The 27,883-nt window shown below is 39.6% G+C and overlaps 1 protein-coding gene across 1 annotated transcript in view; it reads right to left on the bottom strand.

Annotated features, from left to right (window-relative positions):
* Positions 1-9,178: 9,178 nt before the first annotated feature.
* COL1A2 (collagen type I alpha 2 chain) overlaps positions 9,179-27,883 on the bottom strand; it is a 50,601-nt gene continuing 31,896 nt past the window's right edge. Inside the window, exons 32-50 of the mRNA XM_025164705.2 lie at positions 27,782-27,835; positions 25,765-25,818; positions 25,598-25,651; positions 25,386-25,493; positions 24,415-24,468; positions 24,261-24,314; positions 22,792-22,953; positions 21,134-21,241; positions 19,145-19,252; positions 18,184-18,237; positions 17,978-18,085; positions 17,235-17,288; positions 16,053-16,160; positions 15,191-15,244; positions 14,945-15,052; positions 12,278-12,524; positions 11,802-11,992; positions 10,630-10,872; positions 9,179-10,159 (exon numbers count right to left, since the gene is read on the bottom strand). Of these exons, the coding sequence (XP_025020473.2) occupies positions 10,013-10,159; positions 10,630-10,872; positions 11,802-11,992; positions 12,278-12,524; positions 14,945-15,052; positions 15,191-15,244; positions 16,053-16,160; positions 17,235-17,288; positions 17,978-18,085; positions 18,184-18,237; positions 19,145-19,252; positions 21,134-21,241; positions 22,792-22,953; positions 24,261-24,314; positions 24,415-24,468; positions 25,386-25,493; positions 25,598-25,651; positions 25,765-25,818; positions 27,782-27,835 (2,070 nt within the window). The 3' untranslated portion in view covers positions 9,179-10,012. The remainder of the gene's footprint in view (positions 10,160-10,629; positions 10,873-11,801; positions 11,993-12,277; positions 12,525-14,944; positions 15,053-15,190; positions 15,245-16,052; positions 16,161-17,234; positions 17,289-17,977; positions 18,086-18,183; positions 18,238-19,144; positions 19,253-21,133; positions 21,242-22,791; positions 22,954-24,260; positions 24,315-24,414; positions 24,469-25,385; positions 25,494-25,597; positions 25,652-25,764; positions 25,819-27,781; positions 27,836-27,883) is intronic.

Below are 27,883 nucleotides of genomic sequence, written 5' to 3'. Positions count from 1 at the left end.
CCTCCTAAAGTTACTTCAAAAATTACAAAAGGTATTAACTTTGTGGTACCTCTGGGCCCTGTATTAAAGGCTTTTAGGAATTGCTTTTACCACTACAACCCTTATGAAAATCAGAAGTCTCTGACCTAACCCTGTTCTTATTTTATGTTAATTGTATTTATTTTTGAACATCTATAAATGAAAACTATCTGTACTATAAAGTATGAAGCATACAAATCAATCAGCACTTTACTTCCTGGTTTTGGTTCTCATCAGGAAATCATGCTCAAGGTTATTAATATACTGTAATAATAAATATATTTTATAAACCTAGCTAAAACAAAGTGTTATAGAAAACAGTTTATATTTAATTTTAGTCCCATTTTTTTCCCTGTGCTCCACTTTTATTATTTGAGCTTGCAGATCTTTTGCAATTTCAGCTGTCAGGCTAGTGTCATTAGCATAGCACAGGTTATTAATGTTTCTTCCTCCAATTTTAAAACCATGTTTATCTTCCAATCCAGCTTCCCTTAACATATAGGTTGAATAAATAAGGGAAGAATATACAGCCTTGTCGCATTCCTTGGTCAACCTGGAACCAGTCTGTTTCACCATCTTCTGTTGCTTCCTGACCTATATATAAGTTTCTCATGAGAATGAGATATTCTAGGATTCCCATTTTTCTTAGCACATTCCATAGCTTGACACGTTGAACACAAAGGCCTTTCTATAATCAATGAAGCACGTAGTGACTTCTTTTTGGTATTCTTTGGCTGCCTACACGCTCTCCACCTCCAACGGGATGTGTTCCAATTGGTTTGTTCAGCATCAGCTGACGTCAGTTACATAAGGCTCGTGATTGGAGGAAGCCTGTTTGCAGAGACAAAGTATGGGCAGTTTTGCAACCATGCAGTTCTCTCCTCGGCTTACTTCCTTGCATAAGACCTTCCATTTTTAGTGTAACGATTTTAGAAAAAAGTATCGTCTTATACGCGGAAAAATACGGTATATAACTTTGTAGTTGTTTCATTTCATCTTTCACTGTGTTGAGCTTTCCGATGATCATACTTCTTACATTCCATGTTCCTACTGTAATTCTGTCTTTGCAGCTTAGGATTTTCTTTTCCTGTATGGCAACATCAGCAGCTAGACATCCCAAAGGCTTTAGCCATGTCATAAACACCATTAGTACTCTGAAAGGTCCTCAGTTCTTCCCCAGTAGCATGTTAAGTGCCATTTGACCTGAGGGGCCCATCATCTGGCACTGTATTGTCAATCAGTTTATATTTTCTATCCATGTGGTTTTCTTGGTTAAAAATACAGGAGTGGTTTACCATTGCCTTCTTCTGCGCAGTATGAATTGATGCCTTTGCCATTGTCACTGAAGTGATCATCTGCCTCCAGCATCTTTCTATATCACTACTGCCCAATATAGGTGCCTGCTTGCTTTAGCTGGACAACTGGGATGACTTTCATGCCTGCGGAAAATATATACATACACTCCCAATGTTCTTTGCTCATCCCTTCCAGGAACACTCCCTCCCAGAGTGTGACCCACTCTGGCACAACTAATGAATGACCATCACAGAATCTACATGTGTAAGACCGGTAATCATGCCTTGTAAATAGGACTTGTATGTGAAGAGCATGGTTTTGGTTCACATAGTCTCAGTGTGACCTATATACTACTGAAACTCTTGTGTCTGTAACCTTCAACTGGATGAAACAGTGCATCATAGGGCAACAATTTTTGAACCAAGATACCTCAAATGGGTTAACTTACAGAATGTATCCAAAATCCAGGATCCATGACTCCCATGGGATTGACATTTAGGAAATATGTGGCTGCTTCAGCACTGCTGTGCTGCTGTGGTCAGCCCAGGTCATGTGATCATCATGGGTGTATCCCCAACCTCTTTTTCACTTCCCTCTGTCACCTGCACCCAATCACCTGGCGGCAAGGCCTGACAGATGAGTGGCGATTGGCTGCTTTGGAGCCTAGGCCGAAATTGGAAATCTCTTAATGGTTGTGGGCATTGAGGGAAGGATGAGGGAGTGATTGGATGCCTGCTGGTGAGATTGGGCTGGCTGGGGGGCGCCAGTGGGCGATGGGCAAGCCCTCTTCATTGAGGGAGGAGTCCCTTGGGGACATGCCAGAATGGGGAGTGGGGGTGCATTTTCTTCATGGTCCGTGGCTCCCTTTGTTCCACCTCCACTCAGCAAAGTGGCAGGCAATTCCACTGGTCAGCTGAGGAGGAAGAGGAGTCTTCACAGGGGCTCTCCTGAGAGTCATGAGGGGAGGGCCAATAGCGTAAGCCTGTATTATATCTGGAAATGAAGGGACAGAGGGAGAGAAGGAAGAAGGAAGGAAGATTTCTGACGCTCCCTGCCAGCTTCCCATAAACAAAGTCAATGGGGAAGCCAACAGCAAGACAAGTTGCTCACACTCCCACTGCTTTTTTGCCCTTGGTCATTCTGTTTCTCTGTTTAAGTAAGGAAATATCTCTGAAATGGTACCCAATGGGTCACAGTCAACTTATAAAATTTTACCCAAATGTATGGGCATTGGGATTCACCCATGGTGGTGTACCCGGCCTGATGTGCTTCTTTGCAAAGAATGAAGGCTACAAATCTATCAGTAAAAATAACTACTTTTCTTACTATTTGTGACTAGTCTTGGAATCTCTCAACTGGGTGGGAATCTTCTTTTGCAATACTATGTATTCTAAAATCTCTCTCTTTCTTAGGTTCCCATTTAGGGCATATTCTATTCAGTTAACAACTTTTACCAGTTGGATACTATGTTGTCCAAAGGGCTGTATACATGTGCAAGGTAATATTTAGAAAAAGAGTATTTGATACTACAGACTGCTTGGTAACTGGCAGGAAAAAAGCTTCCTCCTCTGGAGGATGGGAACCTTTGAATTTAACTTGATGAATCTCTGTCAGCTTGGACAACAGCTTCTCTTTGGAGACGAAAGCTGAGAGTTCTCTCCCTCCCCTGCTTTCCCTCTGGATTTCCTTTTCCCCTGGGAAACCTTATAGGAATAGGTTCAGTAACTAAATGTATTTCTAATTGGCCCCAAGCATAGGCATACATATTACCCTCAATTGTTTTGGCAAGTAACCAGGATAGCCTGTGAAATTGTCTGAAAGCAATTACTTGTAATTTTAGTTCTTGAATAAATAATAGATACATCAGTTCTTGAATATATAATAGATACATAACGCTGTTTTATCTTCCCCTGTCTCTCTATCCATCTTCCTCTATCTGGCTGTGATCTTAAATTTCTTAAATGTTCATTGTTCAAAGATCTCATGTTAACTCAGTAGATAATCTTCTTCCCATTAATTTTGGTACTGCCTTCCAGAACACTCACAAATCCCTTCTCAAAACCAGTTTTTCTATGACAAAATTCTGCTGATTTTGAGGAAAGAGAGGATGGTGAGGAAAGAGAAATGGTGCTGAGGAAAGAGAAATGGTGCAGATCCAGTGAGAGAAAGATCATGGAGAAGGAGAAAAAAAAATCTTGAAAGACCAACTGGAGGTGGAGCACTCAACATTTGTGTTAGTTCTAAACATGTAGAAAACTGCATCTTATTCTGAATATACATATGGCATTCTCCCTATGCCAGCTGCATTCTGGCCAAGAGTATCAGAAGCAGCCAAACAATCTGGCTGCTTAAGGAGTTGCCACCAGCAAGGTTATTTCTTCTTTTTGCATTACTAAAAGGCTGGTTGTTTTTCTTTTTTTAATTGGAAAGAAAGGAAGGCAATTGCTGTTTAAACAGACCCTCCTGTATGGCATTTCCACCTACAATTCTGTAAGGGTTGCGAGGGGATGCCAAATGGCGCAAGCCTATATTATATGTTGAAAGGTAGAAAGGCAGGAAGAGAGGGAGGGAAGGTAGGTAGGTAGGTAGAGAGAAGGAGGAAAAATGAAAGGGGGAGGGAGGAAGTAAGGGAGGGAGGAGGAGGAGGGAGGGAAGGAGGGAGGGAGGAAGGAAAAGAGGGAGGAAAGAAGGAAGGAAGAGGGAGGGAGGGAGGGAGATTTCTGACACTCCTGTCAGCTTCCCACAAGCAAAGTCAATGGGGAAGTCAGCAGCAAGTCATAAGTTGCTCATGCTCCCACTGCTTTTTTGCCCTTGACCATTCTGTTTCTCTATTTAGGTAAGGAAATATCTCTGAAACAATGACCCAATGGGTCACAAGTTGTCTAGTATGAGTTAACAAGCATATCAGTAAGATGTGTCATTCCACATAATGCTGCAGAAGCTGTAGAAGTGAAAGATTTTTCTCAGTGTTGGGAAAACTGTATAAGCAATTTATTTTCTCATTGGATTGCACTGTGACTGAATAACTGCAGGCCTATTAGCAATTATTCACTTGGGCAGGAAAAGTTCTAGAAGATGCATTCATGCAACATTGTAAGGTTTGTTAGTGTTCAGCTTAGCTAGTTGTTTTATATATTAGTGGTTGTCCAAACCCAAAACCATTAACTTTTGATTTAGTGTATTAACTGAAGCCAGATAATTGTTTCAAGCTGGTAAGCATATCGTAAGAGCACAAGGTAGAGCATATTCCTTGTAACTTTTCAGAGAATTGTAGCTTGAGATCCAAAATGCCCAGGTCAGGAGCAGTACCTAGCCAAGCCTGACTGATCTTGAAAAAGCTAAGCTGGGTTGGGCTTGGGAACTACTTGGATGGGAGACCATCATGAAATTCCAGGAGATGATAGATAGCTTTCTTTCTTGGTAACATGAAAATAGTTTGACATAGCATTCTTCCCAGAATATATGAACATACTCCTGAAACATTGAAATATGCTCAGACTCTGTTCTGGCTTATGCAGGAAGTCTGGAAATTGGTCCTCTGCAAAATGGCTATGAAAGCTTCAGTTTTGAGCTGGACCTTTGAGCAAAAAGTGTTCTTGACTGCAGGTGTTTTCAGCTTGCTTTGCTTCACAATTTGGCCCCCCAACCCCTGGGTTTGGAGTTATTGCCAAGTCCCATACCCCAGGGTCAGCCATCAGGCATGATTCCTTTGCCACAGTCCCTCCATCAATTTGCTCACCTTTTCCAGAATATCACTATTTACCATTTTCTGGGTTGTAATATGAATGTTCCTCTGGGCTCTGGGAACTCTCCCTCCTCAATTCCATCTGTATAATTTTATCCCTGTGAACATCATGCCTGGCAAACCTTTTCAGCACCGGGCAAAAATCAGGGTTTAAAACATGTTTTAAACATTTCTGTTTAGTTTATCCTATATATATATATATATAGGGGGACGCGGTGGCGCAGCGGCTTAATGACGCTGAAAGTTGCCGGCCAGATATGGTCGACGCTTCAGCGGTTCAAGTCCAGCCTTCGCGTTAAACAGGGTGAGCACCTGTTTCCTCCCCAGTTCCTGTCAATCCAACAGGTCGAAAACTCACGTGAGTAGATAAATGGGTACTCTCACTCCGGTGGGAGGAAAAATGCTGGCGGTGCCTTGCAAAAAGGAGTTGGGAGCAGTTGCCGGTAAGCGCGAAAAACCGTGTGCGCCCGAAAAGGGCGCGAAGCAACGGAAACCCCGCCTCCTGCGGTCGCCAGCTGGGCTCTGCTCTAGGAAGGAGGCTCACTGGGATCCAAGTGTTGAGCTCCAAAAGTGATACAGACATGAGACAGCACTAAGTAATACCCCCCACCCCACCCCCCAAAAAGTCTGGGAGTTTTAATATAAGCAGTAACCTGAGATTGGTCCTCCTATGGCACCTGATTCCCAACACCAATAGGATTCTGAATAGTCTTTGATTACTAGTTGGTTCTTTCATTAATCAGGTGGAGATGGCCTCCCTTTCAGCACTCCTGGTTCATTGCCTAGTGGTGCTGAACACCATAGCATGGATCCCGTTGTTTCGTACAACATGCCAAGCCAAAACAGGGCTTACTTGTCTGCAGTTTAGTGATTTGTAAACCATGATTAATGGTTTAGTGCAGTGTTTCTATGAGATAAAGCACCTACCTAACTCAGGTGTTTTTACTGTAGTTGACACAGGCCTACAATTTCTCTCTCTCTCTCTCTCTTTTGGAGTACTCCCATTCCCATCCTTATCTCCAATCCACTAAATGGTCCAAAGTCAGCTGATACTCCATAATAAAATGGTGGAATTTTGATGATATAATTTTGTTCCGAGGGCAGGTTAAGAGTGGTAAAAGGTCCCCCACATTCTCATTCCAACCTCAAACCTCAAACCTCCCCCAAACAATTAAAAAACTGGTCAAACAAATCAGCCCTACCCCTTTCAGTGATGCCATCTCATCACTGGACAGCCTCCTGCAGCCTGCCAGATGTTTAGCAAAAACCAATTACAGCCTGTGACCTGGAGAAGCTGGTGTTCCTTGGCTTAGGGTCTTGTGTATGTAGAACCACTTTGTATACAGAACATTTTTCTTATATGATTCCCTTGGAATCCCAGAATTATACAAGAGAGAGCATTGCACATGAGCTACAGAACTGGAAGAATAAAGTTATTGCTCATGTACTGACTTGGTGCCCACATAACTCTTTCGAAGATTTTTAGCCCCTGAAGTCCAAAATCTGTCTCCAAACTCTTTAACAGTAATACATATTAGTAACAATAATACATATTACATACAATCGCATAGAGTTGTTTGTACAGTATAAAAATGTCAGATCCCCCAAATTTCTGTAGTTCTACAATTTCTTTCTGAGACAACAGGTGGCAGTCTGCATCCATCCATTCAGTCTAGGGAAGTTTAAACTTTAGTTTCTTTTTTTTCTTTTTTAATGGTTTGTTTGATTAATACAGTACATGCCATATTCCTAACATTTACTTCAGAGAAAACTCCACTGAACTGCAAGGACTTATCTATCAGCATACCTGCAGGATAAAGAGATAGTCTTCTTCAGGCTGAGCTCACCTCTTGATATCTTCATGGACATGTACACATAGTTATCCTAACTACTGTATACGGTGGAAGTAGATCTCCATTCCTTTTTTCCATGGTGTTTTTTTCAACTTCTCCATCTAGCCTACAGCCCTGGAATTCTCTGGTGATCTCTGCCATCCAAGTACTAAATGGGTCTGATTTTGCTTAGCTTTTGAGCTTTGCAAGATCAGCCAGATGCTGCCAAGTGCTAAGACAATATATGTATTGTCTCTCCAGTTCCCAATTTCCCAATATTTAAAAAATTGTTATTACCATTTTTTGTTAGGGAGAATCATAGTAACGATGGGGTAATGTCACTGGAGGGGGATGGCCTTATAATTTTTCTCCCTTTCCCTTTTTGCAACTTTTAAGGATATTTTTGAAAGATAAAATAGAAGCAGGAGGCTCAACATATCTTTACTGCTTTTTTTTTCTTTTAAGGGAAAAATCATGTTGCTGTTCCATGGCATAACTTTAGAAGGAACTCTGGGGGACTGCAAAAAGGAGATTGCAATTGCATGCAGTTTGTATGCTGTGGGCAAGCCCTCAGTGATGTCTAAAATTGCACTGTGAGGAACAGGAATAGATCTTAGAATTCATTTTTGTGGAGAATATTTCTAGAACAAAATAATGCCACACAGATCATTCTTGCTTAGAACTCCCAAGCAAGCAATCCATTCCATTAATCTTCATCCTCAACTTCCCCACCACCTTCCCCCACCCGAGTCGGTGATCTTATGGGTTATGGGTAATGCCATTTCCCCCTCCCAGTTATCCTGTCTGTTCATGTCTAACTTAAAGATAACATCTAATAATCAAAATAATGTATTTTATTGTTTCTTTCCAGACTTCTGTATCTTTAATGTTGTATGATAGGTATAATAGTTAAAGGATCTGAAGTCTTGATGGAAGAATCAGCTGCTCTTTTTTTTTTTCTAAATGTATTATTTCTCTGGCACCTTTCCAAGCAGAAGACAATTGTTCAGGACAGGTTTTTTTTCTATCTATTGAGGGCATGTTGTGCTTTCCATAGAGATTGTATTGCATTTTCCACAATTAATGGTCAACCCATTATGATAATGTTCTTAGTGACATGGCACCTCTTCTAGGCGTTTACACCACTTCAAGATGAAATTTTAAAAAAATAATACACACACACAACACACACACACACAAATATAAAAAATCTGGTCAAGAGATGATAGTATGTTGCACAATAGACCATTTTGCTTCAGTTTCACCTATCTGTAGGTATATGAGAATGTAGGGCTCACCTCTATGGAATTAGACAAAATTGACAGCTTATTGCTGTGCAGAGACACTTTTCAGTAAAAAATAAGCTTCTTTAATAATACCAACATGCAGACACCGGATGCTATGAGTTAACTCCTGGTGATTATATGGACACATATATTTTGTTTTCTTCTGCGAATATGGAAATGGATTGCCATTGCCCCCATTAAAGATTTTACTTTTCAGTCTAGTATATAGTCGAGTTTGGGGATTTCCTGTTGGTTTCCTATCCAAGTATGAAACAGGTCTGTCCTTGCTTAGCATTTTCAGGATCAGTAAAGGTCTCTGTTATAATGTTCCCAAATATATTGGTTCATTTACAAGTTAGTTCTCCAGTTAAACCTAATGATGAAATAATGTATCTGAGAATAAATTCACTCTTATTCTGAAACAATTCTGTTGAGACCAGTTGAGAACTAATACATGCATTCTGAAAAATGATACGGTGTAAACATATTGCATTGCGTCACTTCAGAGTTAAGGGCACTTTTATACTTTTATATTTCAATGCTTCTTTACTCTAAAAACTATTTTTACATAGAAAGTTAACATATTAACAAGAGAATATTACACGTGTTCTCTTATTATGTTAGCTTTCCATGGGCAGGAAGCTTTTAATGCAAGGAACTTTATAGCATGTGTTTTCTAACATGCATTCCAATGCCATGGATCTTTGAGGATGTAATGGATCTTGGGCCAATCAGTAAGTGTCCTTTTTTAAAGTAAAAAAACAGCTTGTTTCATTCTTCAGTGTTTGGATGGAATTGATTTAATTTCTTGTAGTTTCTACTTATCAGATGAATAAGAAAACCCAAAATATAGCTGCAAGTACAGTCATACACACTAGAAGCAAAGACAAATCTTACTATCTTTTAAAGTTTCAATAGGCAAGAAGTAGGGTTGGAAAGTAAACATTAGGTGCAAAAATATCAATAGATATACTAAAGCAAGGAACTTTACTCATCAGTGGTTTCTTTTGGAACACTGGACATGCTTTATTTCAATTTTTCACAATTTATTTAAACATCTCACATATACAAAATAGGTACAATTTTTGTTGTTGAGAAATGATGATTCCTTTTGGCCCATTGGAGAGGAAGAAAATGAGATTTAAAAGCATGGACACCTGATGTTGAAGAAGAGCATGAAGATGGGGTGTGGGAAGAAATGATCCACATGCTTAATCTGGTGGTGAGAGGGGACATTCTGATTTTATTCTAAGACAGATTGCAAAGAAACAATACAACTTAATACAGAAAAGCAGGGATTTTTTATTTTTTTGTTTTCCCCAAATGACTCTAGCACCATTAAAGTTCAAGTATCAGTAATATACTCTGTAATATTGAATCAGCACCTTTCTGTTATGAATGGGTCCAAAAGCACCTCAGAACATATGTATAAGAATGTGGATCACACTTGGCTTAAAAGTGTATGAGGTAGTTCAAACCTTTGGAAGTTGTGGTTTTAAACTTCCTCTGTGGAAGATATTCAAAGGCCACAAGTGGTGCAAACTTTCAGGATTTTTTTATTTGATTTTTTAATATTTTTGTTTTTTTGTTTTTACACAAAGGCTGACATTTTCCACAACAAGGTGATAAAATCTTGAAAAACTTCTGATTCCTTTGGGGCTGTATTAAATTGCATTGCACAACGTTCCAAAAAATCCTTTTCCTTCTCTTTCGCCCAGAGTTTAAGCAAGTAGATGAACAGAAGAAATGGAAGGAGTCAGCTTTCAGTATAAAAAAAGAAATGGCAAAGAGAGAATATTTTTTTTTGTTTTGTTTTTAAGTTAGTTTTAGTTCATTTATTTGAAACAGACTGGGCCAACGTCCACACGGAATTCTTGGTCCGCGTCACCAATGTCCAAAGGTGCAATGTCAAGGAAGGGCAAACGAGAAGGCTTGTTTGTTCTGTATTCAATAACTGTTTTGCCCCACTCATTGGTCTTTCTCTGTAAGATAATGATAAGTGAATAGTTAAAAACATTAAGGCATCCACTGATCTGCTGTTAAGTCAGTAAAGACTTCTATAACATCACCACCTGCATTGCAGTTTTCCAACTTTCAGGCACATGCCACACAGTCACCCTTCTGGAGACCTCAACCTCCAGCCCAATCATGTCCCTTCTCACCATTCTCTTCAAACTCCCACCGCTGGGCTTTTGCATCTGTCCTCTGATGACATTTCCATTTCTGTTGGCTTGAGGGCCACACCAACCTTTTTTGATGTTTTGACTCCACATTCTCAAAGTGGGTGGGGCCAGAACCAAAGTGGTCTTCAGTAATTTAAAGCTGAATTACTGATGGACGATAGAAAAGTGGGCCTTTTAAGGCCCACTTTTCTATCAAGTCCATCAATAATTTAGCATTAGCAAAATTATAATCAAAGACAGTTACAAGCAGGAAGTAATTTAGAACTTACAGAGCAGCCATCTTCAATAACATGGAAAGTAAATCGGTTGTTGCCTTCAGCTCGCAATTCAACATCGTTGGATCCCTGCAGCACCACAGCCTTTTTAAGGTTGCCTGTTTCCTCATCCATGTAAGCAACGCTGTTCTTGCAGTGGTAAGTAATGTTCTGGGAAGCATGGTTAGCCAGTAGCCTCATGAAAGCAAGTTGGGTGGCCATGTCCTTGGGAGTCACGCCTTCCTCATTATATTCAAACTGAAAAAAAAGGGGGCCCTTCAGATGAAATCATGGAAATAAACTATCATGTACTCTGTGCCTAAATGGCATGCAAAAGTTAATATAATGGGGGGGGGATAATTTTCATTACAGAACAAGAAATAATCAGAACTGATGGTTAGTTTAGGATGTACTAAACTGATGATAGAAACTGCATTCCAATTATCCCAACTTTTATCCTATGCAGAAGCATGCTGTTTGTTATAAGTTTACTAATCATTCCAAAGAGATGATTGATGCATTTATAAAGAACATGAATGGCATGGAAAGAGAGACTATCTACTTCTAGAACTTAATGATCACTTCTGAAGCTAATTTTTTTTTTTTATTGATGCAAAAAGAAAATAATCACAATGTGTAATTGAGTTTAACAGCTGCAATCAGTGTAAGAACATATGGTTCTGGCAACCAACTAGTTCAGACAGTTTTAAACAAGATTTAAGAGATAGATGAGTTTTCCCCAATCTGGTGCTTTACGGACTTGTTAGATTATGACTCAAAATTCCCCAACAGCATGGCTGTTGCCATAAAGGCTGGCATACGGAAAGAACAGGTCTGCTTAAGGTAATCATATTCATATTTTTGTGTTTGGTCATGAAAGTTTTGTTGCTTATGTAGCCAATATGGCAACAACCTTCACAAGAAAGCGGTATCAATATCCTCAACAGAAACCTGTAGTTTGCAAAGTACAAATTTTTTTTAGGGGAAAAAATGGAGGTGCAGGGACAGCAAGCAACCATAGATGGCTTACTAATCCAACATCAAGCTTTAATGTGTTATATTACATTAATGTATTACATGTAGCATAACCTAACTAATATAAAGGATATGATGTATGAGTTAAAAAACAATATTTCCCCCCATCTATAATTCCATGCATATCAGAAGGTATACAGAATGAATCCTACCTGGGTACCACCATTCATAGTTTCTCCATACCAGGTATGTTTCTTCTCAGCATTATTTTTGCTAGTGTACCAGTTCTTGATTGAAAAGCTTCCAGGATTACAACGGATGCAAGTCTCACCAGTGGAGAAGTCGCAATATACACGAATAGCATCCATTGAGCAGCCTTGATTAGGATCAATCCAGTAGTAACCTGTCATTAAAAAAAAGAAAAGAAATGGGTTTGTTTATTTATTTATTTATTTATTTATTTATTTATTTTGTATGCTGCCCATCTCCCCCAATGGGCATGTATAGAGACCCATATTGGTTCAACTGTTGGAATAACACAGATATGGACAATGCGCTCAAATGGCTCAATACGCAAGAATATCATGATGTCTGTTGCAAGTATGCAAGTCACATCTCTTATGTGATGACCATAAAAATCAAGAACTTAACCGGTTGTTTTTGTGTTAAGTATTTAGTGCTAACATACCACTGGTCCATTTAGGATGGCTGAGTATTATGTCGCGGCATGTGCGGGCTGGATTCTTCTTAGAGCCTTCTGGTGACAGGAGGGTCTCAATCTGGTTGTTCAGAGTTTTCAGAGTGGCATCAACTTCATAATCCTTGGGTCTAAGAGATGGCTGATCTGCACGATAGTATTCTACATCATAGCCAATTTCATAGCCACCACCATTGGGACCAGGTGGGCCAGGAAGACCAGGTGAGCCTGGTGGACCCTAAAATGTAAAGTAGAAAGAAAGAAATAAGCTTGTTTAAACTCAGTTCACAGTGGTCATGCAGAAGGCCCTATCCCAAATTTATCTGAACGGCTTAAACATAATCAGGGTTACAAGCTTTGGATAGAAAGGTATATAAATTGAATACAGTGGGGCAAAAAAGTATTTAGTCAGCCACCAATTGTGCAAGTTCTCCCACTTAAAAAGATGAGAGAGGCCTGTAATTTTCATCATAGGTATACCTCAACTATGAGAGACAAAATGAGAAAAAAAATCCAGAAAATCACATTGTCTGATTTTTAAAGAATTTATTTGCAAATCATGGTGGAAAATAAGTATTTGGTCACCTACAAACAAGCAAGATGTCTGGCTCTCACAGACCTGTAACTACTTCTTTAAGAGGGTCTTCTGTCCTCCACTTGTTACCTGTAGTAATGGCACCTGTTTGACCTTGTTATCAGTATAAAAGACACCTGTCCACAACCTCAAACAGTCACACTCCAAACTCCACTATGGCCAAAGAGCTGTTGAAGGACACCAGAAACAAAATTGTAGACCTGCACCAGGCTGGGAAGACTGAATCTGCAATAGGCAAGCAGCTTGGGGTGAAGAAATCAACTGTGGGAGCAATAATTAGAAAATGGAAAACATACAAGACCACTGATAATCTCCCTTGATCTGGGGCTCCATGCAAGATCTCACCCCATGGGGTCAAAATGATCACAAGAACGCTGAGCAAAAATCCCAGAACCACATGGGGGGACCTATGAATGACCTGCAGAGAGCTGGGACCAAAGTAACAAAGGCTACCATCAGTAACACACTACGCCGCCAGGGACTCAAATCCTGCAGTGCCAGATGTGTCCCCCTGCTTAAGCCAGTACATGTCCGGGCCTGTCTGAAGTTTGCTAGAGAGCATTTGGATGATCCAGAAGAGGATTGGGAGAATGTCATATGGTCAGATGAAACCAAAGTAGAACGTTATGGTCTAAACTCAACTCATCGTGTTTGGAGGAGAGAGAATGCTGAGTTGCATCCAAAGAACACCGTACCTACTGTGAAGCATGGGGGTGGAAACATCATGCTTTGGAGCTGTTTTTCTGCAAAGGGACCAGGACGACTGATCCGTGTAAAGGAAAGAATGAATGGGGCCATGTATCGTGAGATTTTGAGTGAACACCTCCTTCCATCAGCAAGGGCATTGAAGATGAAACGTGGCTGGCTCTTTCAGCATGACAATGATCCCAAACACACCGCCTGGGCAACGAAGGAGTGGCTTCGTAAGAAGCATTTCAAGGTCCTGGAGTGGCCTAGCCAGTCTCCAGATCTCAACCCCATGGAAAACCTTTGGAGGGAGTTGAAAGTCCGTGTTGCCCAGCGACAGCCCCAAAACATCACTGCTCTAGAGGAGATCTGCATGGAGGAATGGGCCAAAATACCAGCAACAGTGTGTGAAAAGCTTGTGAAGACTTACAGAAAACGTTTGACCTCTGTCATTGCCAACAAAGGATATATAACAAAGTATTGAGATGAACTTTTGATATTGACCAAATACTTATTTTCCACCATGATTTGCAAATAAATTCTTTAAAAATCAGACAATGTGATTTTCTGGATTTTTTCCCCCATTTTGTCTGTCATAGTTGAGGTATACCTATGATGAAAATTACAGGCCTCTCTCATCTTTTTAAGTGGGAGAACTTGCACAATTGGTGGCTGACTAAATACTTTTTTGCCCCACTGTAAATAATAATATACCTGCTCATGCCTGAGTTTAGAAGTGGTCAGTATTAACTAAATTGGGGAATGATGCTATGGATGTACAATGAACATAATATATTCTTAATTAAAAGTTTACTAATTAGAGAGTGAGTTCTTTATTTGGCTCAGCAAGAGCACCATCTTGCAGAAACAGGAAGAATGTATTTAGTGAAGGTTGCATTATTTGGCTTCATTTGAAATGCTGATTTAAATAATTGGAATGGCAGCAATCTAATAGTGGCATATGTCACTAAAATTTGTACTTATGCTTCAATATTAAGCATATTGTAGAAATCAATCTTCCTGAAAACTTCAGGAGGATTGCTTATTTAGGCATATGGCATAAAACAATCTTCCCTTTCTTGGTATCCTCCAGATATGTTGGGGCTAGAGTTCCTAAAATTCTCCCTTGGAGTTCTGGTAGCTGAGGTACACTAAGAACCTAGTCACATGTTTATTAAGGATCCCAGTACAGCCAAGGGAACTTAGTCCCAGTAATATGTGTACAGGAATGAGGTTGCAAACTTATATACACTTATTTGGGAGTCAGGTTTAATGAATGCAGTGGGGTTTACTTTGAAATAACCATGCAGAGCATTATGCTTAATTTTTAAAAAGTAGTTTTTGTTACTCTAACAATCCTTCAAACTTAAACTTACTGATGGTCCTTGGCTACCCTGAGATCCACGCACACCAGCAGGCCCAACAGGTCCAGGCAGACCATTGCGACCATCTTTTCCAGGAGGACCAGAAGGACCAGAAGGACCCTAAAACAGGAACAAAGAATAAACCCAGCACTCAGTATGCTTCTGATGCAATTAAACGATAAAAATATGATATCACATGCATTGTGATATAATGGGACATTTCAACATCCCACACAAAGGATATTCATGTGAACTTACCCTTGGGCCAGCAGGACCAGTAACACCAGAGGAACCTTGTTCTCCATGATGACCCTGTTAATATGAGACAAGAGGGGAAATAATTTACCTCTTACCTTAATTTACCTTAATTTACCTTAATTTCCTTCTGCCTTCTTGCAGAGTTTTTGCCCTTGAATAACTGGTGAATGGAGGAATTATTTTGACCAAGAATTGTTTTAACTGGGGAACACAGCACTAAGATATAAATACCACTGAACATATAGCTTTTTCTTTCCTCATCATGAAAAGATGGCAGGAGCAGGATTTCTAGTTAGGCAGTTTGCTTCTCAGTGGGCTTGACTGAACTGACAGCACCTATGATTCTATTTGTTGTTGTTCAGTTATCATGGGAAATCAAAGAATCTTGAGTAAACTTGTTGAACTATATAGATCAAATGAGCTGGAGCTTAATTATACTCAGTCACTATACTGAGCCATGAGTCACTTTGACATGTTCCAGTATTCCTATATGTTATTGTAAATGTATGAACAACAAACCAATTCTCTCGGTGCTCTTCCTTTTGCTACCAAAATGACAGGCTTGAGTGGGAAAGTTTTGGTAGGCTTAGGAAAAGAGAAAAAAACTTGCAGAACTGAACTAAAGACCCAAAACAAAGCCACACTTTTTAAAAGAGGAAACATTAAAACCACCAAATGAGGACTGCGCATGTTCAATGGACATGGAATTAGTGACCATTCGGCAGAAGGGTTCAGGATGGGAAAATGGAATATTATATTCTGGGAAGGGGAATGCCTGTTCTTCCTCACAGGAGCAACCTACACCTGTTCTAAAGGGTGGATTTATTCCTGTTTAGTCCATGGTTCAGATAATTGCACTTACAGCAATACCAGGCAGTCCCTGAAGTCCATTATGTCCTTTGAAACCTGGCAAACCTCTGGGTCCCTTGTCACCAGCAACACCTTTCTCACCACGTGCACCTTGTGGGCCCTAAGGGAGGCATAAATAGAGAAAAGTTACAAATGGAAGCATTCCACCCACCCCAGAATGTTTGGGAGAGCTTTCAGAGACACAACCTCTGTCCAAGAACAATCCCATTAAGCAAGAACTAAAATGCTTGTAGATTCTTTCAGTTTGCAACATTTCCAGAGACACTGGTTTGCACCATTTTGAATCTCCCTCTTTTAATTTATTTATATCTTGGTTCAAGCTTCTATTAATAATTTAATTACTCTTCCTCAATCTGGGTGGTTTACATGACTACACTTTCCATGACCAGGTGGAAGATGGAAATTGGGACCAAACCTACCCTGAAAACAGAAATTTGGGAAAGGCTGCTTTGCACTAACAGAAAGAAATCAAGATCTTGGCTTGGAAATTGAGAATTTTGCATAGACCCTATTCTAGACTTAAGTTGTAGGGCTGGTTATGTGCATTTGAACTTGCATTAAATAGGATTAAATATGATCCTTGCTTTTCTATCTTAGCATCCTCCAAAGGCTCATCATGCCATACAAATCTGCAGTATGATAAAATAGGATTATGTTAAGTGTCCAAGAACATTCTTATGCCCTTCCAATCCTAACTCTTTCCACCTACAGGGAATGACTACTATCCTTCCCTCTCCTAGGTTTTCTCTACCTCTTAAGCAGAGTAAGGTAACCTCAGCTGGAGATCCTAAGGAGAAGCAGTGGCAGTCGACTAGCTATTCTTCCTGATGTCACCATCTCTTTTTTGTGAGGAAGACAGGATGCATATGGACTCTCTAAACTACCGTATTGTTAATACTCAAATAATTGCCAGCCTAGATGGCTTCTGCATGAAAGTGGGACTCCCATACTGTCTTTTGACCTGGACACTGAAATGCCTTGGAACATCCTTGCCTGGACTCCACATCTCCTACTCACTCAGCCATTTCTTAGTGATTTATACATCCCTCTGAATTATTTCCAAAACTTAGGTCTCCATTCCTAGTCCAAAAAGGAGTGTCCTTCTTAAAAACACTTGATATACATACAGATCCTTAAAAGCCAATAACTATCCAATAATTTAAACTATACTTACAGCAGGACCTCTTACACCAGCAGGACCACTAGGGCCAGTAGTTCCAACAGGACCCTGAAATGATAGCACAGTGGAGATGTTGCTTGTTATCCATTTCAAGACATACATAACTGTCATAAAAAGTGAATGTAATGATTTTATATATTTTGATTAATTAAGAGAATCCTTTATTAATTAATCCTTAATTAATTTGATTAATTAAGAGTATCCTTTATTGGAAGCATGATGAGAAGATTTGGTTATAAGTCAGAAGCTGGATGATATCCAAGCATCGTCATCATCATTAGCATTTTATCTCTTTCCCTATGAACTGATGGGACTTCAAGATTCACAATGGTGAAAAAAATATCAGTCCTTCTAGTAACAAACTCAACTGGAGAAAGTTTTGACAAGATTGTAGCTAAGCAAGGGGCAGGGACCACTCCATTCAGGGGAACTATATGCTGAAGTACAAATAAACTTTAGGGCAACTGTCCCTTAATTACTCTAGGTACAGATTGAGCAGGAGAATTGCTTCAACAGGTGCTTGAGAATCTGTTACATTATCCTACTAGCAATAAAAAATCATTCTGGGAATCCAAGTGGTTCTTGTTTCCTGAGTTTGCCAGCCTTTCAGACAGACAAAATCTTAAAGGTACACCAGCTTCCTCAAGAGTGCATGGTTTAGCACAGGGCCTTGATATTTTATATTTGACACAATTAGAAGCATTTTAATGTTTAGACAATGGTTGAAAGCCACATACACGTTCACCACGATTTCCAGGTTTGCCAGCAGGACCAACAGCGCCATGGTTACCAGGAGCACCAACAGCACCAGCAGGACCAGGGTTGCCAGCAGCACCACGTTCACCCTAATAAGAATGTAGAAGAAAAATGTTTGATTTAGATGTACATGCTGAAGTTGGCTCGCAAGAAGCACATTTTGCTTACAGAAGAAGGCCAGGATTACCTTGTAACCAGGAGCACCATCACGGCCAGGAGGACCATCACTACCTGGATTTCCCTAGGAATAAAAATGTCTGCTTAGTAACACATAGAATTTAAAAAAACATTCTACTAACTATAGGAAGTCCTCATCATACTTAAACTGTAGAATAAGCTGAAATCTTAAGTGGACTGATACTCTCTGCTTCCAGTATGATAGTTTTCCCTTTTTGTTCCAAGTTCCTAGCTTTACTGTTGGCCATAAAATATTGGAGTAGTATAAGAATCTGCTGAGTCCAGTAATTTATTTTTAGATACTGTGTTTGAGCAGTATGATATTTTAGAAAAAGGAACCTAAAGAAAGCAAAGGATCAACATTTAACGGCACCCAAGCTAATGAAAATTTTGTGCAGGCAACTATACATTAGCTATCTCCAACTAGATGTCCTTGACACTGTGTTGGAGCTCCTATAATCTTCTGCCACCATACTAGGAGATTATGGAATTTGGTTGAACCCATATGGAGCTACTAGATTAGATTTTTTTTTTTAATATAAGGTATGTGCTGCAATCCTTCACATGTTTTCTTAACAGTCACTTCCATTAAGGATTAAAGAGGTTTTAAGAAGGATCTTAGACAAGGTACTTAGAACTTCTAAATCTTAATGATTTCACTTGAAAAGTATGCGTCTAGCTTTTTCTGCTGTAATAAGATTTAAAGTGCATTGTTTTGTTAAATCAACTCCAAGTCTGTCAATAATTTTCTATGCATTTTTCAATACACAAAGTAAATAAAATGCTTTACAACTTCAGCCTCATTTGTTTATCCCAATTCATATAGCTGAACTGAAATAAAACCCTTAAAAACTTTAGTGTGGGAGAAAGCTGTATCAAACAGCCACTGGCTGCTATATCAAATGGTGCTGCATATTTAGATATTTTACTTTATGTTTTCCCCACTGTTATGACCAAAAAGAATTACTTACATCACGTCCAGCTTCACCAGAGGCACCATTTACACCAGGGGCACCAATAGGACCAGATGGGCCACGGGCACCTGGGGGACCAGCAATACCAAGAGGTCCAGGCTCACCCTAAGAAGAGAACAATAGTTGGGATATGTTTTATTTTTATTCATACATGAGCTTTGCAAAATGCTCTGTACGTTTTATATCTGTTACTGAACTGATTGCTATTAAATGCTTAGTCAATGGCATTAATCCTTGTGAGATACATCACTGTGTTCAATATATTACATTAGCACAAAAGGTAACACAAAGTACAAAAGGTACAAGTGCGGGCTCAGCTTCTTTATTGGCCCTAACCTGGGTAGTATAAGCAACAACCTGCACCATTACATCAAAACATAATTGATTGGCCTGCAAGCAAGACAGAACCTTTTAATTTGCTGAGTATTTCCCAAACCTTATCTTTCCTTCACAACCATCTAGCACATCTCCTTTCAAAATGGGAAGAGGCAAGAAGGAGACACTATTAGCAGGAAGCTACTAGCTAGAATCTTACTCCTGCATTGAAATCTAATATCACAAAACATCACATGTGCTCACAATGCAGTAGTTAATTGAATTGAACTGCATCTGAAATGAATGACTTTAGGTGAATCATTTCATCTTTATATTGTACTTTCCCTCTAGGATAAATACAAAAGCTTAATATATTTCATTCATAGGCTCCAGGGCTACAGGATAAAAGAGAAATGGAGAATAAATATTTGAAGGAAGATTTGGGAGGCAGGGTCAAGTAAAAAACTCCTAACCCAACAAAGCGCTACCTGAGCTATATGGCATCAAATTAGGCAAGTAAAATTAAACCGGTGTGGGTCTTCCGGGCTGTGTGGCTGTGTTCTGGAAGTTTTGTTTCCTAACGTTTCGCCAGTACCTGTGACCGGCATCTTCAGAGTGCAGGAGCACAGACAGGAGCAGTTCTCTCTGTGCCCAGGATGATGTGACCCTTTTGTGGGTATTTCTAGAGATCTAAAGGGGGGGTTGGGGGGGTTAGGGGGGGTTGGGGGAGTTTGGGTTAACCAATGGCTGCTTGGCAGCCATTGGTTAACCCAAACTCCCCAACCCCCCAACCCCCCTAACCCCCCAACCCCCCGTTTAGATCTCTAGAAATACCCACAAAAGGGTCACATCATCCTGGGCACAGAGAGAACTGCTCCTGTCTGTGCTCCTGCACTCTGAAGATGCCGGTCACAGATGCTGGCGAAACGTTAGGAAACAAAACTTCCAGAACATGGCCACACAGCCTGGAAGACCCACACCAGCCATTGTATGCCGGCTGTGAAAGACTTCGACAATACATTAAAATTAAACCCTCCCAAATATATTTTCCCAGGGAAAGTAAACCATCAGCTCAGCCATAAAACATTTTGAAGACCAAGGAACGCTGATAGGCTGGGGAAAAGATACCAGAAGGTGAATACAGACTCTGGGAACCAGGGACAATTTGAAAATCACCATAAAAGTAACTCTCTATAAAGAAACCATGTTTATAAAATACATCCTCTTTGTTCTTTCAACCCCACCAATGGAGTTCTGCTCCATTACCTCACAGTTATGCCCTTAATCCAATCAACTATTTATGCCCTAATTACCTCACTGACATTATTAGATAAATGATGTGCTATATCCAGTCAAATGCACTGCTGTTCTTCCCAATCACTTGTATACTCTAATTTTGCACAAATCTATTAAGTGGGACTATAACCTCTCCCTAGGTCTGTCTTTGCTGCCAGCGCTGTCAATAAAACAATTTGTGCTTCAATGTAATTGCCAGGGTTGAAGTAAGGGTCAGCTGTCAATTTGATTGGCAGCTGCATTTTGGGTGAAATTGGGAGATGCCATTGCCATCTTCAGATGTGTTATTAGATTTCAATATTAATTTTTGCATGCGCTATCTTAGTCCAATCAAATATGTCTCCAATTTGCAAATTTGGTAAAGATTTTACTCACAAGTGCTCCAGACACGCCTGGAAGACCACGTTCTCCTCTAGAGCCAGGAAGACCAAGGATACCAGGTGCTCCAAGAATACCTTGAGGACCTGAGGAACCAGGAGAACCCTGAATAAAAAAGAAACAGAAAAACATTTTCAGAACTTATACACAGATTAGCACATTTTTTGTTTGGGGCAAATTTTGTTTCCTTTCTCTTTCTTTCTATTTAATTTGACCTCAGTATCTTCTGATGTACTCTCTGTTAATATCCAGCCATATTCAAGAACAGCCATATTCTGTATTGCCTTAAGAACCAGTTTCTATTTGAACTTATGAAAGCATGTGCATGAAGGAATAGGACTGATTGCTTTGCTAATACATAAAATCAAAATAGTTCTAATTTTACAAGGCAAATGTAATGTTGCGCCCGCTTCTACTAACAAAAAAACGATTTGGCTGGTAGACTACCTTCAGCTGCACAAGGCACAAATTATAAGTAACCCTTATTTTGTATTACGGGCAGTGTGTCAATCTAGTTTGTTATTATACCTTAGAAGGAAAACTATGCAACATCCTTATTTCTTTATAAATGTATTTTACAAGAGCTTTGAGTAAGCACCTTCACCGGGAGAACTATTGCCAAACAATATGGCCTGCATTCTCTGAATCAAAATGTTCTGCAATTCCAGTGGAAGAAGGTGGCATTGCTAGAAGCACTGCTTGCTGGTCACTGAAGCCCCCTGTGGCTGATGCAGCTGGCTTCCATATGTCAAGACTAGGTAAGAATTCTCATTGCATCCCTAAGTTCATACTCTTGAGGTTATTGGCCTTATTTACATAGTTTAGGAAAGGAATTGCTACCGTTGCCAAAATGAAGGTCATAATCGGTAACTCTGGAAACAGCAGGTTGTGTATAGAAGCATGGAAAATGCTAGCTGTACTCCTAATGATAATGGTTAGCTAGTTCTCTAATCCATGCTCCATTTTAAGAGCATGGATAAATGAAGTAGTTAAAATAAATAAATGAAGGAGTTAAAAAAGTATTATGGCTTAGTAGTTCCTTGTTAAAGGAAGTCCTGCTGAGACTAGCATATTACACACAAAGTGAAACTTCTGTGCAGATAAAACAGCAGAATCAGAGCCATAGAACCCCTCGCATTATTTTACTAATAACGTAACATCTGTATTCTTGGCTCTGAGAGCTTAACAGGAAGGGGGACTGAATATGCTTTTCTGATAGCTTCTATGTATGCCTTCTTGCAGCTGCTGAATGCTAATATCTGGATAGTTCCTAAGGCTAATGTACTGTAAATAGTCATCTAAAGTGTGAGGGTCTGTGAGTTCAATTCTCAATAGAGGGTTTGAACCCCCAGAATAATATTTGGCTCCCCATATCTGATGAGTCCCAATAGGATGAAATTGGTAAGAATGGTGACCTGGTGGCCAAACTGACTACATGGGATGCCAAGTCAGTGTGAGGTTTTTTATATTTGCTCATATTTAACGGGAAAACAGCTCTAATACACATACATATCTATATGATTGGAATTAGCAGGTATATATTATTGTGAAATATAAGAATAATGCTGAAGAAAGAACTCTCAGAAAAGAGAAAAAAGCCCAGAGCAGCAGGATATAAATCTAACAAGTACTGAAAAGTGTTCTGAACTACTTACAGCAGCACCAGTTTCTCCACTTGGGCCTTTCTCTCCAGCGAAACCAGGGGGTCCAACAATGCCAGTTTCACCAGCACGGCCAATTGGTCCAGTATCACCACGTGGGCCTCGAATTCCCTCTTTGCCAGAAGCACCAGGGGGACCAGGGGGACCAGTGATGCCCTAGGAACAAAATCATAATGTAATTGCACAGCTACAATTGCTCTGCTTCATGACTCAAAAGATAATAAATTATTAATCCAAATAAAGAATGAACAAAGATATGAGGGGGATCACATCAAGCATGTAATGCTGCTTTAACAAACTGCACAGAATCAAGTGAGAATGTAAAGGATGGTTGACATTAGTGTAAAATAGTCTTTGCTGTCCTTCAGGGGTAGAATTTCAGTCATCTAGATGGAATATTGGTGTGGCTTGTTATATATCACAGGCCTATCCTAAGTCTGTCTGTCTGTCTGAACTCTAAGCATCCCTCACCACTGGCCGCCCTTGCTGGAGTTAATGGGAAATGTACTTTCGCAATATCCAAAAAGCCACAAGTTCTACTTGTGAAATAAGCAAACAGTAGCATATGTAGGATTGCCAAGACTGAGGCAAATCTGCATAAATGCCAAGTTTTTGTGGGCCACTTAAGTGAAACTGCCTTATGTTATAACACTACATCTCAACTCTGTTTTATAGAACTTAGGATTTCAGCCTGGACACTGCTACATGCAGGCCATATGAACACTTTGCTCATTATAGCCTTTAGACCAGGGTTTCTCAACCGTGGCAGCTTGAAGATGTGTGGACTTCGACTCTCAGAATTCCCCAGCTACCCTTGCTGGCTGGGGAATTCTGGGAGTCCAAGTCCACACATCTGAAAGCTCCCACGGTTGAGAAACCCTCCTTTAGAGTATAATGATAGGGCTGTGATTTGTTCAATTAGAGGTATTTCTGATTTTGAAAAACTAAGGCAAAATATACTTTATAGCAGGGACAAGCAACCTGCATTCCCAGGGTTATAAGCAATTCCCAACCACCCTTTTTTGACTCTTAAAAGCCCTACCAATCCTGATGGCTGAAAACTGACCACACAGTTTCCTGCCATTTTGAGATTAGAACCACAGAGCTTTAGTATGCCTTAAAATAGGCATAATATAATAAAACAGCAAAGAAACCTCCATTCTCCTCCAACCTTTGATCTCTTTTAATTTTGCTCTTGTGGTTTTCTCATGCACAATATATGTAACTGAATTTTCCATTTCAGTATGGTTCTGGCTCTGCCTGTTGGGGCATTAAGTGGACCCAACCATTTTAGGTACAATAACTGGTAGTAACCGATAGGAGATGATGGATAATCTTCTCATGCTATAGTGGCTTGATAAAAGTTTTAAGGAACCTCAGTTAATTAAAGTAACTGCCTGGACAGAGGAAGCCGAAGTTTACTTTGCATGAATCATAAAGTGATTTCCTCAGGAACTACTTACAGCAGGGCCAGGAGGTCCAGGTCTGCCAGCATTTCCAGGAAAACCACTGGGACCCTATTTAAAAAAAAGCAAGAGAAAAATCAGGATTCATAATAATCAATAGCTACATTTTTCATGGGTGAGAGGGATAAATAGGATGTGTTTCTGGACTTACAGAAGGACCATTATCACCACGGGCTCCAGCAGGACCTGCTTGACCAACAGGACCCTGTATGTAAGAAGAAAGCATGTCTAATATAAGACTCATGAAATACTCCATAATTCCAGATCACCTCTTTTCCCTTAGAATCAATGGTAGTTATACTAGTGACTTACTAGGAGCAACCTTTGCTCCTATTTCTTAATGGCCTTCAGGCCTATGACAATAGGACAACAATTTTGTTGAGAGGGACCATAGGAACGATAACTACTCTTAGGGCTATTACATGTAGGAAGCAAAGTGTTTCAGGTTCTTTTGCTGCCCTCTATGACTTGTCTGGATTTTTGCTGCCTAGATACGGTAGCCCTAACTACCCTACAGCAACGTCACTGTAATAGGTGGTTTGTAGAGGTGGTTTCTTTCACAGGAGCAGATGCTATGTGTTAAAGTTGTCATGTTTTCCACCCTTTCAGGATGTAACACTGACTGGAGATTTCCCAAAGGTTCTAACTTTGGAATAGTGTTTACATGACCAGTTACCAAAATCCATTAGTATGTAATATAATTTATAATTATTTCAAGAGTAATTACAGCTCATTGTATTATTCTTAATTTCTTGAACTTGCAACAATTAATTACACCTAATTAAAATCAGTTATTTATTCCGGCAATGAAAAATGTTGTTAACCACTGGGAGTCATTATGAAATAGGTTGTTAGATAGATAGACAGATGGACAGACAATTTTCTCCATGGTAATGTCTTAAATGATCTTCATTTTTTAGCCACTAATACATAAGATATTCTTTGGGAGAAATTCTTGACATCCCACAAATGAGTTAATCTAGATTTGAGGAATTTAACCACTGAAGATTATTTAGCAAGTGTGCTATTTGGCAGTGGATTTAAGAATGTGGCTATGAAATATCAAAACTACATCACATAGTCAAAAAGTTAAGAATTTAATGTAAGATTCCATTTACTTACAGCAGGACCAGCATTACCAACAGCACCAATGGCACCTTGGGGACCTACATCACCTTTAGGACCTCTCTGTCCCCTTTCTCCTTTAACACCTGTCTGACCAGCTGCACCCTTAAAAATTCAAGGTTGAGATATTAATTAAATTATTGAAGTACCATGATCATACCAAACTGTTAGAAAAGTGGAGAAAGCTTACTGTATTTCTTGATACTTACAGCAGGACCAGCAAATCCAGGAGGACCAGCAGGGCCAGCCTCACCACGTTCACCCTACAGCAAGGAGAAAAATAAACGAAGTAAGGACACCTCTAGCCACTTTTCTACTTCAAAGATTCCTAAAATGTTAATGTTATTTTGTAAGAAGTAATTATTTTACTACTTACAGGGCTTCCACGAGGTCCAGCAGATCCAGCAGGGCCAGCAGGGCCAGCTTCACCCTAATAGAAACAAAATATCAGCTGTTGCTAGGCTGTAGAGAACCATATTGGGGAGGACAAATCTCCGTTCTCCATTCAAAGTTCCTAGTTAAAGATAGGGCCATATCCCCATATTCCCCCACTTCTACTGAGTGACCAACTACCTTTGGCTCTTCTTCAACTGCTACCCAGGTACCACTATTCCATAAGGCTGCTGCAGTGGGACCTTTCTACTGATGCTACTGTTAGAATAGCTTCTTCTGGCATCCTCTCTCCCTGATCTGTTTTCATCCCATTTGATCATTATAACAACCCTGAAGTTTTTAGAACAGGAACTGTCTTTTTTATATGTTTCTATTTACTGGAAAACTAGCCTGAAACCTTTAGGCCTGGAGAACAGTTTGAAAAGGCTATAAAGAGCCATGTTAACAATCCCCCATGGAAGTTTTACCTAGGTGTTTGGTACAAACTGCTATGATGAAAAAATTATGAATTGTCTTGTGACATCATACTGCCAACTTTAGTCTTTCTACTTGTACCCTACTGTCAAGCACAAGTATGTAGGTCACAGAATTTGCACTGTAAAGTTGCAATTTATCTTTCATCACTTGCACTCCCTTGGCCCTTCCTGTTTACAGACTTTTAAAATCAGTTTTTGAACAAAAAATTAGAACAAATGTGTGCATGCCACCTATTTTCTAAATCAAAGAACTCAAAAGAAATCAAATTAGACAGCTGTATTTTTCAGCCAAGACTGGCATAATTTCAGGACTAAGGTATAAGGTATAATTTCCTTCTGCTGTCTTTTTAATATATAAAAAAGCTTTCTTTTCTGTTGCCTAGGCTACTGGTAGAGTTCTACTCACAACTTTTGTCTTTTATAGTTGGAAAAAGAAGGCAAAGGAGTAGGAAACTACTTCAAGCCTCCTATCCACCTATTTCTATGAATGTTCCTCCAATCTGTTTCATTTCCAGGGTAGCTATACATCTTTGGAAACCATTTTTTAAAAAATGAATATAGAGGAATTAGGATCTGTGAGCCACCTAAACTTAGTGGTTACAAAGTTTGGACAAGACAAGGCAAACCCCTAATCAGCCTTCAGGTTTTTGTATTCCTTGGGACTGATAATTTGCATTTATTTCTCTACTTTCACTCTAAAGTCAGCTGCTAACATTAGCCTGCAGTCTTTTCCTGTCTGAAATAAGACTCACAGCAACTACAATAATAAGCAACATGTTGTCCTCCAGATGCTGTTGACCTCCAACTTTAATCATTTGATAGACAGAAAGAGATGACGGCATTTGCAGACAAACATTTGGAGGCTACCCTACTATGCTTTAGAACAGCTTTCTCAACCTCAGCAACTTTAAGATGGGTGGATTTCAACTCCCAGAATCCCCCAGCCACTGGCTAGGGAGTTCTGGGAGTTGAAGTTCACCCATTTTAAAGTTGCTGAGGTTGAGAAACACTGCTTTAGAGCAAGGGCTGTTTCAGTGTGCTGGCCCTGCAAACTTGTAATTACCTATTCCAGGGTATCAGGTTAAAATGTTCTGTTCATCTGTGGAATTTTTATTTACCTTTTTTTATTTGAGTATTGCACGTTTAAGTACAGTATTTTAAACTTTTTGTAACTGATCTGAAATTAAATGTTAAAATCTATTAAGTAAAATTAATTAAAATTCCGGGGAATTTGGTTGCAATAATGTGAAATAAATGGGGCTTTAGTCAAGATTAATTTTATTCCACTATTTTATCATGGCATGAACATGCAACTATTCTATTTTTAAATACTTTATTTTAACTACTTTATTTTTAACATAGTTTAGTATGTTAAATAGAAATACATAAGAATGTGGTGTGCAGAAGCCTACTATTTCTGAATGCTAACTAAGAAGGACTTCTCCACCCACTCCAGCCAACACTCCACATCTATATTCTGCATCTTTTCTAGAATATGCCCAGGAAATATCTAAAAAGACTTACCCTTTCACCACTAGCACCAGCAGGTCCTGGGGCACCAATAGCACCGGGGGCTCCCTAAAAATCAAACAGAATAATTTGTTCCCAATGTATTTTTTTTAGAGT

This window comes from Python bivittatus, unplaced genomic scaffold (genome assembly GCF_059951505.1).
Source record: "Python bivittatus isolate LINGU-HERP-01145 unplaced genomic scaffold, Pbiv_v1 ctg000610_np1212, whole genome shotgun sequence".
NCBI lineage: Eukaryota > Metazoa > Chordata > Lepidosauria > Squamata > Pythonidae > Python > Python bivittatus.
This window is presented reverse-complemented; position numbering and strand designations above follow the sequence as displayed.